The sequence below is a fragment of the Hemitrygon akajei genome, chromosome 4 (assembly GCF_048418815.1).
Source record: "Hemitrygon akajei chromosome 4, sHemAka1.3, whole genome shotgun sequence".
Lineage (NCBI taxonomy): Eukaryota > Metazoa > Chordata > Chondrichthyes > Myliobatiformes > Dasyatidae > Hemitrygon > Hemitrygon akajei.
The window spans coordinates 155,260,251-155,275,246 of record NC_133127.1 but is presented as its reverse complement, the minus strand read 5'-3'; the positions used below and the strand labels follow the sequence as shown (position 1 = coordinate 155,275,246).

Sequence of the window (14,996 nt, the reverse complement as noted above, 5' to 3'; positions counted from 1 at the left end):
CATGGAATCTGTCCTGACATAAACACGAGATTCTGCGAACACTAGAAATACAGGGCAACACACAAAATGCTGGAGGAACTCAGCAGCATCTACAGAAGGGACTAAACAGTCGACATTTCAGGCTGAGACCTTTCTAAGTGTTGGAAAGAAAAACGGAAGAAGCCAGAGTAAGTTGGAGAAAAAGGAAGTACAAGCTGACAGCTGATGAAGCATTCCTCAATCTACAATGATTCTCACCAATGTAGAGGATGCCACATCAGAAGCACTGGATACAATCAGTCTGTCAATATTGAGGGAGCATTTTGTCACTATTCACCTTCCAGCATGTACTCCTACTCCTCCACTGAGGAATTATATGCAGAATTAAAAGGGCTAAAATCTAACTGACTTATTGACAACTTGACAAGTCGTGCTGTGAGAATAATGTATGAACAAAGAAGTGTTTGTTGTATGAGAAAGTTTATTGGTCTACCCTCATCAAAATATGTGGTAACAATGTATATAAACAGCTCCACACAGTATTCTGAGCTCACTTGGCTGCAGATTTTTCCAAGCTCGGTGAGCGGGGACTGTTTTGTCAACTGAGAACGCAAGCTTGCTAATAACCCATATGTACTTCTAAGTAAACTGTGTTTAACAGTTACTTCCTGGGTCTGAACCTAAAGGCCTCTGGTAGAGAGGCAGATTGACACCACCACCTTCTTATTCTGGCTTCTTCACCCTTCCTTTCTAGTCCTGATGAAGGATCTCAGACTGAAATGCCAACTGCTCATTCCCCTCCATAGATGCCGTCTGTTCTGCTGAGTTCCTCCAGCATTTTGTGTCTGTCCTTACATATCGAGCTATCTGCCAGAAACTTAAGAGCATTTGATTTGTTCACCCCCACAATTACCTCTTCGCCCCTTGCAATGCCCTACTGAACCCTCAAGATGTTTCTCTCCTAGCCAATATTCCACATAAAGAGTTCAATATTTATCATTTCCCATCCCTTATAAATCAACATTCAGGATGCAACTCCCAAAAAACAACAATCATCTGGTACCTTCGTGTGAATAGCAGGCTGGGGATATGTCTCTACCAAAGGAAGTATAAGGCACTCTTTCCCTCTGCTTGCCTACAGATCGCCATCGGGCAAGGTGTAGCACCTGCATAGCACTCCCCACCCCCATCAGGGTCATGTGAACCCATGGGAGCAGGTGGTGGATAGTCGTACGAGCAGCTAGTGCATATCTCAAGTCTTGGTTATGCTACCACTGATGCTAGGTAGACAGTCTCTGAAGAGTATTGGTAACAGCTGGGGTCACCCATCTTGCAAAGACACTGCCCAGAAGGTGGCAATGGCAAACTACTTCTGTAGAAAGACTGATGAAGAACAACCACAGCCATGGGTCCATGATCACCCACATCATACTACATGGCACAAAATGATAATGATGGTCCATTTTTGTCATCTACTGGGAACATCTGACTTTTCCTAACCATCATCAATTTCCATCTGCCCTCCTCATTTTCCATCTTCTGAAACATTTAACTCCAAAAGCCCCATGTAAATGCAATCAACCGCAATTCTCTCATCTTGCTTGCTATGAATATTCCACTTGGTTCTACCATTAAAGGAGCTTCAATTGTGTATTAAGCTCAGTCATTACTGCTGAAAGGGACCTTTAACAATTCATGATTCAAGTAGTTCAGTTGTTCACCTAGGAACACACACTTATTTTACAAAGTACTTACCAAGTTTGTGTTGCGATGTCAAAAGAACAGATTCTCCATTAAGAAATCCATCTCCAGCACTTTCCATACTATCCGAGTTAGAAGTTCCCACGCCAGTTTGAAAAACTTGTTTCTGAACTCCTTCATTTACCCCCTCAAATTTCTGATCTTGAAGGGATGTTACATTGCAAATCATTAAATCTAAATCCATTCCCCCTGAACGCTGTGTTGGTGGTTCATTCATGACTGGTTTTGAACTGGCATCCAAAGTTGTGACACAGGTTATCTGTATCTCAGAGTCAGGCTCAGTACTTATACCACGATTTAATACTTCCCCACCATTTGTTGACAAAGTATTCTCTCTCCTGGGATTTGAAAGCAAAGTTGTATGCAAGGAATGGCATTCATTCAAATTAACTTCTTTTATTCCTGTTCTACCATCCCAATTTGAATTGTTATTCTCCAGATTTGAAGTACAAAATAAACTCTGATTATCAACATATTGGACATCAACATTACGTAAACCAACTTTTTGGCCGCCCAAGTCAGATGATGAAAAATCAAGTTCAGTGGGTTCCCCAAATCCATTTCTTTCATCACATCTTCCAGTTGTGCTAACATTGCCCACTTTTCCTGGGTCAGGGTTTCCCTCTTCTTCATCATCAATTATGATAGGTTCCACTGAAGACACAAAATCTTTTCCTATTGGTGGCAGTGATGGATTTATTTCACTTCCTATGGATTCTGGATTTTGAAACACTGTGAGTGAGACATTGCTTTTATTTACTTGTGAGGTTGTACTACAATTTGTAGATAAGGAAGGTTCAATGAAAACAACATCATCATCTTCTTCACCATCCTTCTGATTCTGGGAACAGGTTATGCTGCTTTCCACTGGTTTCCACCTGGAGTTGGCAGAGTTAGCTTTGAGAAGATTGCTCAAATTTTGAGAGCCATCAAAAGTCATGGCTGAATTTGAAACTGCAGCTGACATATGAAGGTCACCATGCACTCCTCCAATTCCAAAGTATTTCTGTTGATTTATATAATTGTCTTCTGGCGCTGAGGTCATATTTACAGCTTCTCAATGTTCATGTCTCAAATTTCAGCTGTATTAAAAAAAGAAATAATGTTATTTTTATACTGAAAGGAGCTACCCATAGTTTTAAATTAAAATACTCAAAATCAAAAATTATCGATCTCCAACCAAATTTATTAATTTATCATCCAGAAAGATATATATTTTAAATAAAACACCATGAAAAATTAGAAAATCTCCCCTCCAATAACATTTAATAAGGCTTAAACAAGAACCTGCATGTTAGAAAGAAGAAGGAATCCCAAAAGTTTAGCAAAGTCTTTGACAAAGTCATCATGATAGGCTAGTCCGGAAGATTAGATCACATAAGATCCTGGACGAGTTAGCCAAGCGGATACAAAATTATCTTGCTGGTGTAAGTCAGAGGGTGGTAGAGAAGGGTTGCTTTTCAGATTAGAGGCCTGTGACTGGCAAGGTACCAGAGGAACTGTCAATCATATTAATAATCTGGATGAGAATTTGCATGGCAAGTTTGCAGATGATACCAAATTTAGTGGTATAATGGACAGTGAAGGTCATTGAAGAAGATTGCAATAGCATCTAGAATAGATCAACTGAGAAATTAGGTCAAAGTATGACAGATGGAACTTAACTCAGACAAGTGCAAAGTGCTACATTTTGTAAAGTAGCACTTTCCAAGACAAGACTTACACAATAAATGGCAGGGCCCCGAAGGTTATACCCCAGACAGACCTATTGTGTAAGGGCAAAAATACACAGCTTCCCAAAAATGGCATTACAGGTGGACAGTCTAGTAAAGAAGGCATTTGCCACACTTGTCTTTGTCAGTCCAGGTATTGAGTATAAGAGTCAGAACATCATGTTACTATTGCACAGGATGCTGGTGATACCACATCTGTGTGCCATTCTAACCACTGAACTATAGGAAAGATACAGTATGATTATGCTGGAGATATTTGGACAGTGAAGATGCATGCAGAAGAGTGTTCTTCACTGACTACACTCTGCATTCAATACTATCATGCTCTCAAAACTAATTAATAAGCTTCAAGACCTAGGCCTGAATACCTCCTGGTACAACTGTTTTCTCATTTCCCTACTTGCAGACCCCAGTCAGTTTGGATCGGCACTAACATCTCCACAATCACCATCAGCACAGGTACAACTCGAGGCTGTGTGCTTAGCCTCTTGCTCTGCTCACTTTACACTTATGACTGTGAGCACAGCTCCAATACCACATTTAAGTTTTCTGGCTATTGCTGACCGAACCAGATGTGGTGATGAATCAGCAAATTGAAAATCTGGCTGAACGGTGCCACAACAATCAACTTCACTCAATGTCAGCATGACCAAAGAGTTGATTATTGAGTGCAGGAGGAAGAAACCTGAGGTCCATGAGTCAGCCCCCATTGGGGGATCAGAAGTGGAGAGGGTCAGCAACTTTAAATTCCTTGGCATTATCATTTCAGAGGATTTGCCCTGGGACAGTAAGTAAGTGCCATTACAAAGAAGGTATGACAAAGCCTCTACTTTCTTAGAAGTATTTATTGATTACTTATTATTATTTAGTCAAGTCCTGATCTTCTACTCAACCAGCCCAAGGAACCAATGAATTACCCTTTGCGATGTTTGCCAGTTCCAACAAGATCCTACAACACCAGACACATTCCCCTTCGCCCCCACCCCCTTTCAGTATTTCTCTATCCCAGAGCATGCCTTGTGCTTTTTAAAAAATTAACTCAGGGGTCACCAACCTTTTTTGCACCATGGACCGGTTTAATATTGACAATATTCTTGCGGACCGGCCGAAGGGGGAAGGGTGTGGTGTGGGTGTGAATATCGACCGGAATATAGGTGATAAGTCAACTATAAGTCACTTATAAATGGCTAATACACTCACTTTTGTTTCTAAAAGGGTTTATCTAATGAATTTAATATTAAACACACAGTGCATATATTCCTCGCATGAACATACTGATAAGTCAATTATAACTCACATGTAAGTCAATACCATCATAACATTTTAAGTAACATCTGGATATTAAACACACAGCACATATTTTCCTCATATGAACATATAAAATCATTGCAACACACCAGTGAGAGGACAAGGTAAGGGCCAGAGGTCCCCGTACTGGGGCCGTGGCAGTCGCAGTCCGGAGAGAGCGACTGACCGAGCAAGGAGTGCATCAGGGCGTGTGCCCGCCGCCCTCGTAGGTAGGTAGGATCTATCGGCTGACAAAAGTTTGGCTCGAGGGATGAATTTCAGTAGATCGCAGCGAGGTAGCTGCTCTGCTACTTACGAAACCCTGAGCCCAAATTAGGTCGCCTGCGAATATTTTAGCACCAGGTTCCCCATGAACATTCGGTGTGCTAAACAGGTTTAGAGGTGGCGTCCATCTGTCTGTGCTGTAGGCCAGTAGCATTGGCACTTCTTGCCAGCCGTGTGAGGCGGCCTGTTACCTGACACCAACCAGTGATCCCTGGCGCTAGGGTATCACTGCGTTTAGGCGACTGATGACCTCACGTGGGTAATGACCTCGCGTGCGTTCAAGTTCAACAGTGGGCGTGACAGGGAATGAGGAAAAGTGCAGCTGACTCATATTGTTTCATATCAACAAATCATATCGTTTCCTCGTGGCCCAGTAGCACATGCTTTGCTGCCCGGTACCAGTCCGCGTCCCGGTGGTTGGGGACCACTGAATTAACTTATTTTATTCATGTAGCCTGCCATTTACAACTAATACTATTAACTGCTCCCCTTTGGCCAAGTTAGACTCACCATATTAGAGGTGCCCCCTGTGTTGTACCATCCCTCCACCATTTACTTTCCCCCTGAAAAGCCAATTGTTTTTTCCTGCCCTGTTTTGACAAAGGGTCCCAGACTTCAGGCACAACAGTTTCTCATTCCACAGACCTATTGCATGCTTCCAATATTTTTTTTTACAGGTCAGATTTCCAGCATTTACATTGTTTAAAATTTCCATGATGTGAAGCCAAACAGGGAAAAAATGAATTTCCCATATGGAGATCAGAAGTAACCGATTATTAAGAATTCTCCATGATAGACCAGTGCCATTACAGCTTCACTGAACTGACCATATTTTCTATTACAAGCAGTTTTTCAATATATACAATTCCAGATTCAAAGAAACATCTTGAATAATTAATCCAGGTTATAATTATATGAAAAACAGTATTTTAACAGAGCTGCACTTTGGGCAAGATGAATTAGTTATAACAGAACAAGCTAAGGTTGACTATAGAGTTAATCCACAAACATTTACTTTTCCAAGTTCCCCCTATTAAAATTCTACATGAAAAGAGACTGGTCAAATCATAGTTATGTGGGGAATATTATGGAATAATGAGGTCCCATGTGTGCCACCTAGGTACTAAGGGTTCAGGTGACGATATTATGGAGTAAAAGGTTCAGTGGACACCACTCTTTGCCCCTAACTTGCTTGATATGCAAGCTGATGAATTCTGCAAGGGTCAATGATCATCTAAAACTTCTGCAAAGAATGACATTAACAATCTCCTCAAAAGTTTTAAGAATTGAGAAAGATAATAAAGAACAATGAAGGAGGAGGGTAAAGATTAATATTGAAAGGGAAAGGTTGGGAGACAAGACTAGCACGAGGCAGCATAATTTTGAAATTAGAGTGGGCCAAGTCAGAGAGAAACCCAAAAATATTTTCCACGTAAAAGATAAGGAAAATCTGAATTCAAGAGAAAATCAAGAGGATGCCAGATCAAAAGAAATTTACAAAACTGAAACCAACTGCCAAAACAAAGTATGTCAGTTCTAAATTATGAAAGCTTGGGAAATGAACAGTTAATACAATGAGGTCTGAAGTTCAGATTGTGGACATTTTGCTTAATAAAAATTAATAATCACAAAGTATTTTTAATATTCATAAATCCCCTTGAAGTTTAGCATGGACTTGAAAATAGGCACAAACTTTATAGAGAAATTTAGGAAATGACATTTAAAAAAATCAGAATTCCATATGATCCAAAAGAGCCTCAAACATAAACTATGTACAGACATTATCCTTCCTACAAGGAGCCTGATGGAGCTGATCAGTTACTGGCTTTGGATGTTGTACAGTATATCATAATTTTGATCAAGTCTTCTGCACCCTACCATCCATTCTATAGATGCCAAATTTAAAACTGCACCCATCAGGGTGATTAATTTCTACACTTTATGTTTTCATCTAAAGCTGACCAGAATATACATCACTTTAGCCAATTCAAATATTTTATTATTTTCCCCATATATTGCATTATGTACTATTCCACAGAACAGTAAATAATTGGTAATTGCATTTGTAGCAAAACAAAACAGGAATTATTACTTTGAAGTAAGATGACTTTAAAATAAAACGATTTTCTAACCTACATACCATTCTGTAAACTTAGATGATAGAAATACTTCAGATTCATTCACAGTTCGGAATTTCTTAATTAATTATTACCTCATAATCACCTTTGTGTTTCTTCTATTCTCAATACATACAAGTGGTAAAAATGACATCAATATTTAGATAATTACCCATGGTGCGAAAATCATTAAGCTATGCAAGTAGTTTAATTTCAGGTTAACACTTCAGTTTGATTAGGTGTTTGTTCATGACCAACAAGACAACAGCAGCTGCTGATGTTAAAAGTGATTTGAAGAAAATTGCCTTTAACCATGTGCTCTTCATTCAATGCAGGTGCTCTGTGGAATAACAAAGTCGCATAATCAAATATTTCCAATGTTTTAAACAAATTGATTTCACTAAAGGATTCTGTTGATTATTTAAAGTAAATATTTGCCAAATCGCATCACTGCAAAAAATAAATAATGCTTATGTTGAATTGAAGTAACCAAGTAAAACTAACATTTTATTTGGCTTCACAAAAATGCACTTTATAGGTAGGTGCAAAATATTTTAAATGTTATGCTTAAGCTAGGACAGTATTAGTTTCATAATAATAAACCTCTTGTTAAAGCAGCTCATCTACAGTACCAAAGAACAACTATTATGGTGGCTACTAGAGTTCTATACATCTGTAGTAAGCAAGAAACAACTCAAGGAAAAAAATAACTGGATCACTAAATACATTTAAAATATCTTGTGGATTTCATATCACTGGAATGGAGTGATTGGCAGCTTTCCTTTCAGCTCATCATGGTGACAGCAATTAGGATTGACATACCGGAATGCAGCTGGCTTTCACAGCAAAGAGGAAGTGCCAAGCAGAGTGTAAGTGAACATGACACTCTCAGATAAACATCTATAGAATGGGTGTTGTCAAATATACATGTGGCTAATCTGTTGCAGGACTGAGAAGCATCACAGTCATGCTCCAAAACAATAAAGATGAAAATTTAACAAAAAAACTTGCTGATGTTGAATATCTTTTAAAAAAACTGTAAATGCAAGAATCAAGCAGCATCAGTTCTAGGACACTACGACAGAGCTGGTAATAAAAAAAAAGGTAAAATTGCTCTCGGTCACCCAGTTCTAACAAGGCTTTCAAGCCTGGAACTTAAGACTTTATGCATCTTTCCACATATGCTGCCTGATCTATTGAGAATTTACACCATTTTCTGTTGTTAGGTCAAAGTACATCTATTATCAATGTAAACCACCATGAAATTTGTCTCCTTACAGGCAGCCATAAAACAAAGAAACATATTAAAAAAGACTGTCAAACACCAAATGTGTAGAAAAAATCGTGCAACCAATAAAATCAAGCAAATAACATTCAGAACTGATGTTCATGAAAGTGAGTCCACGGCCACGAAGCCAGCCATCACTGCAGCCGATTCAAAAGCCCATTAATTGCAAGCCACAGCCTCAATTCAGCGCAGAGATGAGTAAGCCTTGCAGAGCAGCGAGCTGAACTGGTGCATCCCTCAACTCCGGCCCCGACACCCTGACCTTTCCAAACTGGTCCATCGCTTAAGTCCTCCAAACCTTGGGCTGCTCTTTGCTCTCAGAAGATATCAACCTTGCCATTTTGATATGTTCTTGGGCCCAGCCACAACACCTCAACTCTGCATCGCATCAAATTGCCTCCAAGTTTGCTCCAGCAATGACCAAATATTGGTTCAATCCCCGCTCTCAGGCCTGGGCTCCATTGCCCCGATTCAGCCCGTACATGCCATAGCACACCTCAACTGTCCTGCACCTTCAAGACTTCAGTTCACACTACAAAATTGCCAGGTCTGACTTTTTGAAAACTTTAACCCAGAAAGGGATGTTACAGTCTATTGATGGCTGTGATTGTATCAGAGAAAAAGTGTGATTAATACAGTAACTTATAGCTTTGTTTGCTACCAGCAAGTTGTCGCAGTGCTTCACCATTGCCATATTAAACCAAGCTATGTTCCCACACGAGCTATTGGAGAGAACGTATTACAAGCCAATATCTGGTATGTTTTTCTCACAGACCAATCCATTCTCTCAGCATCATATAGTCTTTCATTTGTAACCCTCTCTTCTCCTCCACAAGGACCCTTCTATTCTCTTAAGGTTTCCCAATATAGTCTTACTCTATATTCTACTAATTTGCCTTGATTTATTATCCATAGTTACCTGCATAGTCAATTTGTTATTGATTCTTTGTATACAATATCATGAAGGCACAAGATATTTTTATTCACCCAAAATTCCTTCAAATTAAGTTTATTTGTCCATTTTAGCCAGAAGTTAAGAAGCTTGCTGACATTGGAAATTTTAATGTTCGGTCATCAAAATTCCAAAGAGGTCGTATTGTTACATACCCCGTGGGTATCTTGTGACTGTCTTATGACTATGATGTAATTTCCCACCAGTGTGAGGTCACATAATGACATGTTCTCAACAGGTATAAAAAAGGAAAGCCTGCTGTGACACAGGAGTTTTTGTGTTGGGTTGTCGTTTAATTCATCAGTTACTCTGTTATGCTGCGTATTTGTCTCATGACACAGTTTTGTTTTAAAGTGGAGTTTTACTTTCTACTGTAAGCTACAGAATCATTGTGCCAGCAGTTTCATCAATCGCTGCCAGTTGTTTGATGTATCTTTGATTTAATCTTAAAATCTAAGTACTGGAGAGTGAAGACTTTACTGAAGTACGGGAACCCGAAGGTTCGAATAAAGTTTGCGCGGTTTAATACAGGATCGACCTTATTGAATCTTCATTCAGGAAATAGTGACCTGCATCTGAGATAACCCCTACCTGTAAGAGTAGGAAGGTTTGTGCAGTGTTCATTCGCCAAAGAAAAGTCAGTTCCTTTAAGCCGTTTTTATTTCCTTCCTCGTGAATCCTTCAGACAAGGCATATTTCAGCTGGGATCCAAACGACCAGGAGAGGCAGAAGATTCTTCAAGAAGTATTAAACTTTAATTTGCAAATCAAAGCTGAGACAGTCAGTGAGCTAGTCGCTGATTGCCCACCGATCCTTGGACATAGCATTTTTTATAGCAATCTCCTGGTTTAGTTGCATTAGCATATCCAATCGGTCTATAGTTGCGTATCACAAGTACATCCGCCACTATTGTTTCTACCCATTGACTTAATCATGTTCTAATCTACATCTCTTAGCTACCTCTCATTAACACACCATTAGATTTCATTCTCTAGCAAATAGCAAGTTCAAAGCAGACTACATAGTTTTGGTTACACAGCAAACAATTTCAACTTTTATACTCCAATAGGATCAGCAGTAACGTCACATTGTCAAGGAATTTGTTATTTCAGGAAAGTCTCTCCTAATTGACTGTATAAATCACTTGGACTTTCGCATTTACCACTTTAAGACTGTGCTCGCCTTTACCGCTTTAAGAACTGTTCCAGAGTTGCCGTATAGCAATTAACCTCTGGTTAAGTTAGTCGTTTGTTTACTTTTCATTTTTGTTGAGCAGAGTAATAAATGTTTATTTGTTTATAAAACACCTGACTCAATTCTATATTCATTGTTGCCAGACTCATATCATAACAGTACGTATTTCTGTTCATGGGGATAATATTAAGCTGGACACAATGTAATTTTCTCTCCCACAGAGCTGTGATTTATCTTCTATTTCGATTAGCACTTTGAAGCAGCCGTTTCTCCTTCCCATTTCCAATAACTTATAAGTGCAGTTATTTTACATTAGTACTGATCTAACAAAGCACAGAACAATTACTTGCCAGCAATGTTAGAGTTCTTTCAAAGAAACCTAAATATGCTGTTTGAAAGTCAACACAGGGGCCTGTGGTTTAGAATGGGTCGAGAAAATAAGCCTCTCTAGGATAACCAAGAAATAGGAAAGTTCTTTCAAAATCAGATATTGGATCCCATATTTAACTCTGTGACATTTTTTGTAGCATTTTTATCCTGCCTCTTACTTCAAGTTTTGCTCTTCCATTTTATGTCTTCTTTTCTATTACAGGTTAACGAAATAGTATCTCATATCTCATTACCAATAATACTCTGATCTTGCTGTATTTTTTCTGGATACATAATACACAACTGTGCAGAAAAGGGGATAGCAAAGTTTACTCAATATTAACCTACATTAAATAACAAGAATCTCACAAGATGCTAAAATTCCATTGCAAAAACAAAACAACATTGACATTGACATTAAAGTCGTCAAAGGTGCCAGTTCCATTGGCAAGAGAGTAAATTTTCAGTGTTATAAGTTTACATGGGCAGCTTTCACTAAAAACATGAATGAATACAAGAATCTTTAATGGTAAACACCGTCACGAAGATCTATTAGTCACAAGATTTTGAACGTATTTCTAGCTGATTCCTTGTAGCTTGCAGAACACAATCTCCATAATATAGAATGAATAAGTTAGTGGCCAAAGGGAACTTTTTAATGATGATTTGAAGATTTGAAACAGACAACTAAAAGCCTAATTTTACAGTATGTTGAAGAAAATAACTATTTTCAGTAACATTCATGGAGTAAAGACCACTAGCTTTATGTCAAGAGGGACAGGATTGAGAAATTGCTTTGTGTTTTCATAGAACCTTGGTTGGGCTTCACCTTCGGAGTACAGTGCAAAGTTCTGGCACATGACAGTATCTAGAGATATTAAAGAAGATGCCTAAGAATATCAGGATGATATGTGAAGACACAAAATATAACCAAGTCAAGTTTCTCTTCTTCAAACAATAGCTAAGAAGTGAACTGATAATTGTCTCTAAAGTTGATGGAGTTTGCTGGTGCAGATCAGGCATCAAGGATCTCAAAAGCTGGAGACCACAAATGTCACTAATAAAATAAATTCAGAAATTCAGTGAAAACTTCTTTGCCAAAAATTGATGCAAAAATATAAGGTTCCATATTAAAGGGGCTTTAACTGGGTATGAGATTAGAATGGGGAAAGAACAGCAAGTTAAGCCTTTTCTTGCTTTCCTCTATAATTACACCTTTTGGCAAAATGTCCTTGATCTCAACAAATCTCTTCTCATTCCCACATGTTCTTACCAGCCATGCTCAAAGATGACGTTTGATTTCAAAATGTTTTTAAAATAAATCATCTAGCATAAAAGGGGAAACTACAACGTCATCCCCTCATATCTCATGCAAGCTCTTAGAATCAAATTGTTATTTACTAAAAATATGTGATTAAGTTCATTGGATTTCTGTTTTGAAAATATAAATACCAGAAATACTAACTATTCTAAACCAGTTCCCTTTATTCTCCCCCAAAGAAGCATGAAACGGACACCCAGTTTGTTTTGAATACAGAATTCTCATTACAGTAGAGCATTTGAAGCTTATGCACCAACTCTTTCTTAAATTTTGAAATTATTTCATTAAACTCATTGGGAGATTATTATTTTCAAGGAAAAACAGCAGACGGAAATTTTCAGAAAGCAGTTTGAAGAGACTGTGGGAACCTAGTGACAAGTGAGTAGTCACAGTCCATGTCTTTGTATGTAAACATGACAATATATAATGCAAACATAAAAGTGAAATGTGGAATTTAATGTTAGAGCAGAATATAGTATATTCAATAGTACTGGATAAAACACTACTAATCAATATTTAACCAAGTAACATTATAAACTATCATTCACCTTTGACAAACGCTTGTGGAAATGTGATCATACAAATAGGACTAGTAACGGGATATATAGTCACAGACAGGGAGAATTTCTGAATGATTTAATAAGTTAGAATTGTGAAAGAACAGAACCCTAACTACAGGACCACAACCATGAAAGGTGGACAGATTTTTTTCGTTACTTAGGCAAGAGTTTATTTATAACTGGCTCTAAATCTCAGTCAAGCACTACGTGAAGAACTAGCTAGGCACTTGGAAAGGAATGCAAGAAAATGGAGAGTGTTTCAACTGCCAGAACTATGAAAACACATCTGAATTTCTCTGGTCATGGAAAATAAAAATGAGTGAGAGAAAAAACAGCAAGAGGAAATTTAACTGAAAAAAGAACAAAAATATCCAAACATTGTAGTTAAAAAGAAAGTTTGTTTTGCATGCCAAAAAGATCATTTTGTGGCGACCCACTTCCCAGCGCACTCGAACCGGCTCACAAAGCGGCGCGCGCCGGCACTGAGACCGGTCCCAATGAGGGCACCAAGCCTGCTTCACCAGCAAGGGGAAAAGCTTGCGCGCGGGACGTGACTGTGAATACGTGCCCCCTATAGCATTCCCGCCCGGGGAGGGCGGGATCAGGAAGGCTTTAAAGCGAGGCCACGAAGTTTGAATAAATCTCTTTTGTAACTATAGCTCACCGACTCCGTGTTGTTATTGCAGCGCTGTGTGTAGCACACCGCTACAATTTCATCACATTAGTGTACTGAGGTAAACCATGACAGAACACAGAACAAAATGTTAGTTACACGGATGTACAGTGCAGGTACAAATCCATCACGTTGATTTACTTATTTTCATTGCATGCATGGCTCTTTAAGAAAGGAGGCAGGCAGCAAAAAGGAAATTATTGACCAGTTAGCCCGACCTCTGTGGTTGAGAAGATGGTGGAGTCAATTGTTAAGGATGAGATTATGGAGTACTTAGTGACAGGACAAGATTGGACAAAGTCAGCATGGTTTCCTTAAGGGAAAATCTTGCCCGGCAAACCTGTAGGAATTATTTGAGGAGATTACAAGTCCGATAGATAAAGGGGATGTAGTGGATGTTGTGTACTTGGATTTTCAGAAAGCCTTTGACAAGGTGCCACACATGAGGCTGCTTACCAAGTTAAGAGTTCGTGGCATTACAGGAAAAGTTACTGGCATGGTTAGAACATTGGCTGATTGGTAGGATGCAGCTAATGGGAATAAAAGGATCTTTTCCTGGTTGGCTGCCAGTGACCAGTGGTGTTCTGCAGGGGTCGGTGTTGCATCTGCCTCTTTTTATGGCGGATATCAATTATTTAGATGATGGAATAGATGGCTTTGTTGCCAAGTTTGCAGATGATATGAAAATTGGCGGAGGGGCAGGTAGTGTTGAGGAAACAGGTAGACTGCAGAAGGATCTTGAAAATAGGCAAAAAAGTGGCAAATGAAATACAATGTTGGAAAATGCATGGCCATGAACTAAATGTGTAGACTATTTTCTAAATGGGGAGAAAAATCCAAAAGTCTGAAATGTAAAGGGACTTGGGAGTCCTTGTGCAGTACAACCCAAAGGTTATCTTGCAGGTAGAGTTGGTGCTGAGGAAGGTAAATGAAATGTTAGCATTCATTTCAAGAGGTCTTGATGCTGAGGCTTTATAAGGCACTAGTGAAGCCTCACCTTGAGTATTGTGAAGTTTTGGGCCCTTGATCTTACGAAAGATGTGCTGGCATTGGATCCACAGGAGGTTCACAAGGATAATTTTGGGAATGAAAAGTTTATCGTCCAAGGAATGTTTGATAGCTCTGGGTCTGTACTTGCTGAAATTTAGAAGGATGAGGGAAGAATCTCATTGAAACCTTCCGAATGTTGAAAGGCCTAGACATGGCAGATGTAGAAAGGATGTTTCCCATGGTGGGGGAGTGTAGGACAAGGGAGCATAGCCTCAGGGCAGAGGGGTGCCCATTTAAAACAGAGATGCAGAGAAATTTCTTTAGCCAGAAGGTGATGTATTTGTGGAATTTATTATCACAAGCAGCTGTGGAGGCCAGTCTTTGGGTGTTTTTAAGGCAGAGCTTGATAGGTACTTGATTGAACACAGCAGTAAAGGTTACAGGGAGATGGTCGGGCAGTGGGGCTGAGGAGGGGGAAGAAAAAGGA

At 39.1% G+C, this 14,996-nt stretch overlaps 1 protein-coding gene across 5 annotated transcripts in view; it reads right to left on the bottom strand.

The window, feature by feature from the left end:
* zmym2 (zinc finger, MYM-type 2) overlaps positions 1-14,996 on the bottom strand; it is a 151,955-nt gene that overhangs the window by 130,185 nt on the left and 6,774 nt on the right. For 4 of the 5 annotated variants that reach the window (XM_073043675.1, XM_073043679.1, XM_073043680.1 and 1 more), the window contains exon 2: positions 1,735-2,822. In XM_073043675.1, the coding sequence (XP_072899776.1) occupies positions 1,735-2,785 (1,051 nt within the window). In that variant the 5' untranslated portion in view covers positions 2,786-2,822. Of the gene's footprint in view, positions 1-1,734; positions 2,823-7,334; positions 7,503-14,996 lie in introns of all 5 variants that reach the window. The other variant, XM_073043676.1, reaches the window with a different exon arrangement.